Source organism: Oratosquilla oratoria, chromosome 30, assembly GCF_046742065.1.
Source record: "Oratosquilla oratoria isolate Oo_2021 chromosome 30, ASM4674206v1, whole genome shotgun sequence".
Classification (NCBI taxonomy): domain Eukaryota; kingdom Metazoa; phylum Arthropoda; class Malacostraca; order Stomatopoda; family Squillidae; genus Oratosquilla; species Oratosquilla oratoria.
This window is the reverse complement of record NC_134806.1, coordinates 30905568-30908010: the sequence shown is the minus strand read 5'-3', so window position 1 is coordinate 30908010 and position 2443 is coordinate 30905568. Positions and strand designations below refer to the sequence as shown.

Sequence of the window (2443 nt, the reverse complement as noted above, 5' to 3'; positions counted from 1 at the left end):
TTGGGCACAAAGTGGTAGGTACGACATTTGGGCACAATATGAAATCGTCATAGTAACAATCAAGCAAATTAGTCTTTTTTTCAACAACTGAGCTTTATTAATTCACACTGCTGTTTCACTTGAGTAACTCAGAGGCTCAAGAGATTACATCACTGCTTTCGTACAAAGTCGGGCACTAAAATGAGTACTTTTTTCAAAATAAAGTTTATTCATCACTGTCATGTCTTTATAAATGCATGCTGTGCCTATCAATAGAATAATATTTTGTATCAAGAAAGTTACTAAGTCTAGCAATAAAATGAGTATTTTATTTCAAACAAAACTTTATTCATCCATGAGGATTTGGAGACCACAGATCTTCAGAGTTCTGGTTCATCAACATTGTTCACAGGTTTCCAGCGGATATTGTGGCCGGCACCTTTCAGGTACTTTTCAACTGTTTTGGCTCCAGAAGCTCTAGCCTGGCACAAGGTCTTCAATCTCTGCTGAAGATCGGTGTAGACTTTACGCATACGTTTCATAGGTGGCTGTCCTCTGGCATCCTGCCGTATTGTCACTGATACAGAGCATTCGTCCTTCTTGAGTGCCTCTATAAGCTTCCACACAGATGGGTGGTTGTGGCCAACCAAGTTGGAGAGGTTGTTGGTGCGTGGCTCATCGTTTAGTTTGGCCTCGTGCACATTCCAGAGATGTGGAGGGAACAGTGGCGGTATTCTTCTCATCCGTATACCAGTCTGACCTGGGATCGCTTGGGCCCGCCGGAACGTACCTGTCACATACGTCCTGTCGAAGTACTCGACAAGTGGCTCAGCACCATCGGGTATATGGTGCTTCAGCCACCGAAACCCATCCTCAACATCACAGAGTGGCAGAAGAGCGAGCGCATCCAGCATCCCGCAAAAGAGTTTCATATCTTCATTTTTGCTATACAGCTGCACAAGACCAAGTTCTTGTACTTTTCGCCATGTACTCTGGGTCAAATGGAAAAAGCACCCACGAACTTGAACGTGCTCACCAAGGACAACCCTTACAGCACTGATGAATGCTTGTTCGAAGTCGCATAGGACAGTGGTCGGATCTGGATAAAGGTCCTGTCTGGCGCAGTGGTCCAACACTATTTGAATAAGATCTTGATAGGTTTCCTGTGATTTTCTTTGAAGAAGCGCATAAACTGTTGTCACTGCGGTGTCACCAAGCGGTACCCTGATGATGTAGAGTTGGAGGAAATGACGTGGTGCCATTGAGAAGTTGCCATCCATCATCCAGGTATCTGCATAGGCTAGGGTTCTCAGGGCTATAGGGGATGCAAACACGATGATCCTTGAGTCAGCATTCTGGCCATTGTCGTGGATCAGGAACCTCTGTGGTGAATCGCTTGCTGTCTCAGCCCACTCGCCATCAATGATCAGATCTTCAATACTCGCTGGTTCCATTGGAGTTTGCCTTGTTCGCTGCCGTTGAACAAAACGCTTGACAGTAGCTTCCTTTCCCATCAGTCCTCTCGCGTCATCAGGCATGTTTGCAAGGGCCTCTGTGAACAGCACGTTTGGAGGGTCTTTTCTTTGGGTAGATTGCTCCTTCAGTTTGGCTTTTGCTTTGGCTGCTTCCACCTCCATGGGGTTGCTATCATGGTTGTGTCTCTGCTCTATCCTGACATCTTCAAATTGAAGGGATGTTGAGATAGCGCCCTTGCAGTTGGTTACCCGCTTCACACACCTCCACCTGATCCGTTCTTTGCGAGTAACGTGCGTAGTATACATATATCCATCAAGAAACAATTTCTTTCCTCCTCGGCTACTCTGTATGAACTCCATGTTAGACTGATTTGAACTTTGCTGTAGAAAAGGCCTTATATACAAATATATGTCTACTAGGGAAGCCCTTCATGCCAAACTTCCATGTTGAATCAGCCTAACCCAAAAAGTGAAGTACCTACAGTCAAGCAGAAATACGGGTGAAGCCCTTCTGGTAAGATTACAAAGGATTTCAAAGGCGGAGCATGCCGACAGGAGACCTTTTGGTCCATATCTAGATCGGATGCGAAAAAAATCATAATGATAATAAATTAATAAATAAAAACTATAATAATGTAAACAACAAATAAAATACATAAATAAATGCATAGGTATAGTTAAATAATAAACAAACAGGTAAATAGTAAATGATAATAAATTAACATATAACTAATGATAAATGAAAATCAAACAGACAAATGATGACAAAACAAAAACAAATAATATAAAATAAATCATAATCATTACAGCATCTTGCTTAGGTGTTTATCTAAATGATTCTTAAAGCTTCGAACTGAACTACATTGCACTACCTGTGCAGGAAGTTTATTCCATTCATTAATTACACGGTTGGCGAAGTTGTTTCTACCTACTTCCAAATTGAATCTATTTCCGGACAGTTTGAGACCATTGTTTCTTGTCTGATTCTC

At 42.3% G+C, this 2443-nt stretch overlaps 1 protein-coding gene across 1 annotated transcript; it reads right to left on the bottom strand.

Annotated features, from left to right (window-relative positions):
• Positions 1-359: 359 nt before the first annotated feature.
• On the bottom strand, positions 360-1616 carry LOC143041257 (uncharacterized). Its single transcript, XM_076213091.1, has one exon. It carries the CDS (start codon positions 1614-1616, stop codon positions 360-362), a length of 1257 nt encoding a protein of 418 aa, XP_076069206.1.
• Positions 1617-2443: the final 827 nt, after the last annotated feature.

What these genes read in the sequence shown, in the direction of transcription:
- LOC143041257 (XM_076213091.1), bottom strand. Translation starts at nt 1,616, where the DNA reads ATGGAGGTGGAAGCAGCCAAAGCAAAAGCCAAACTGAAGGAGCAATCT.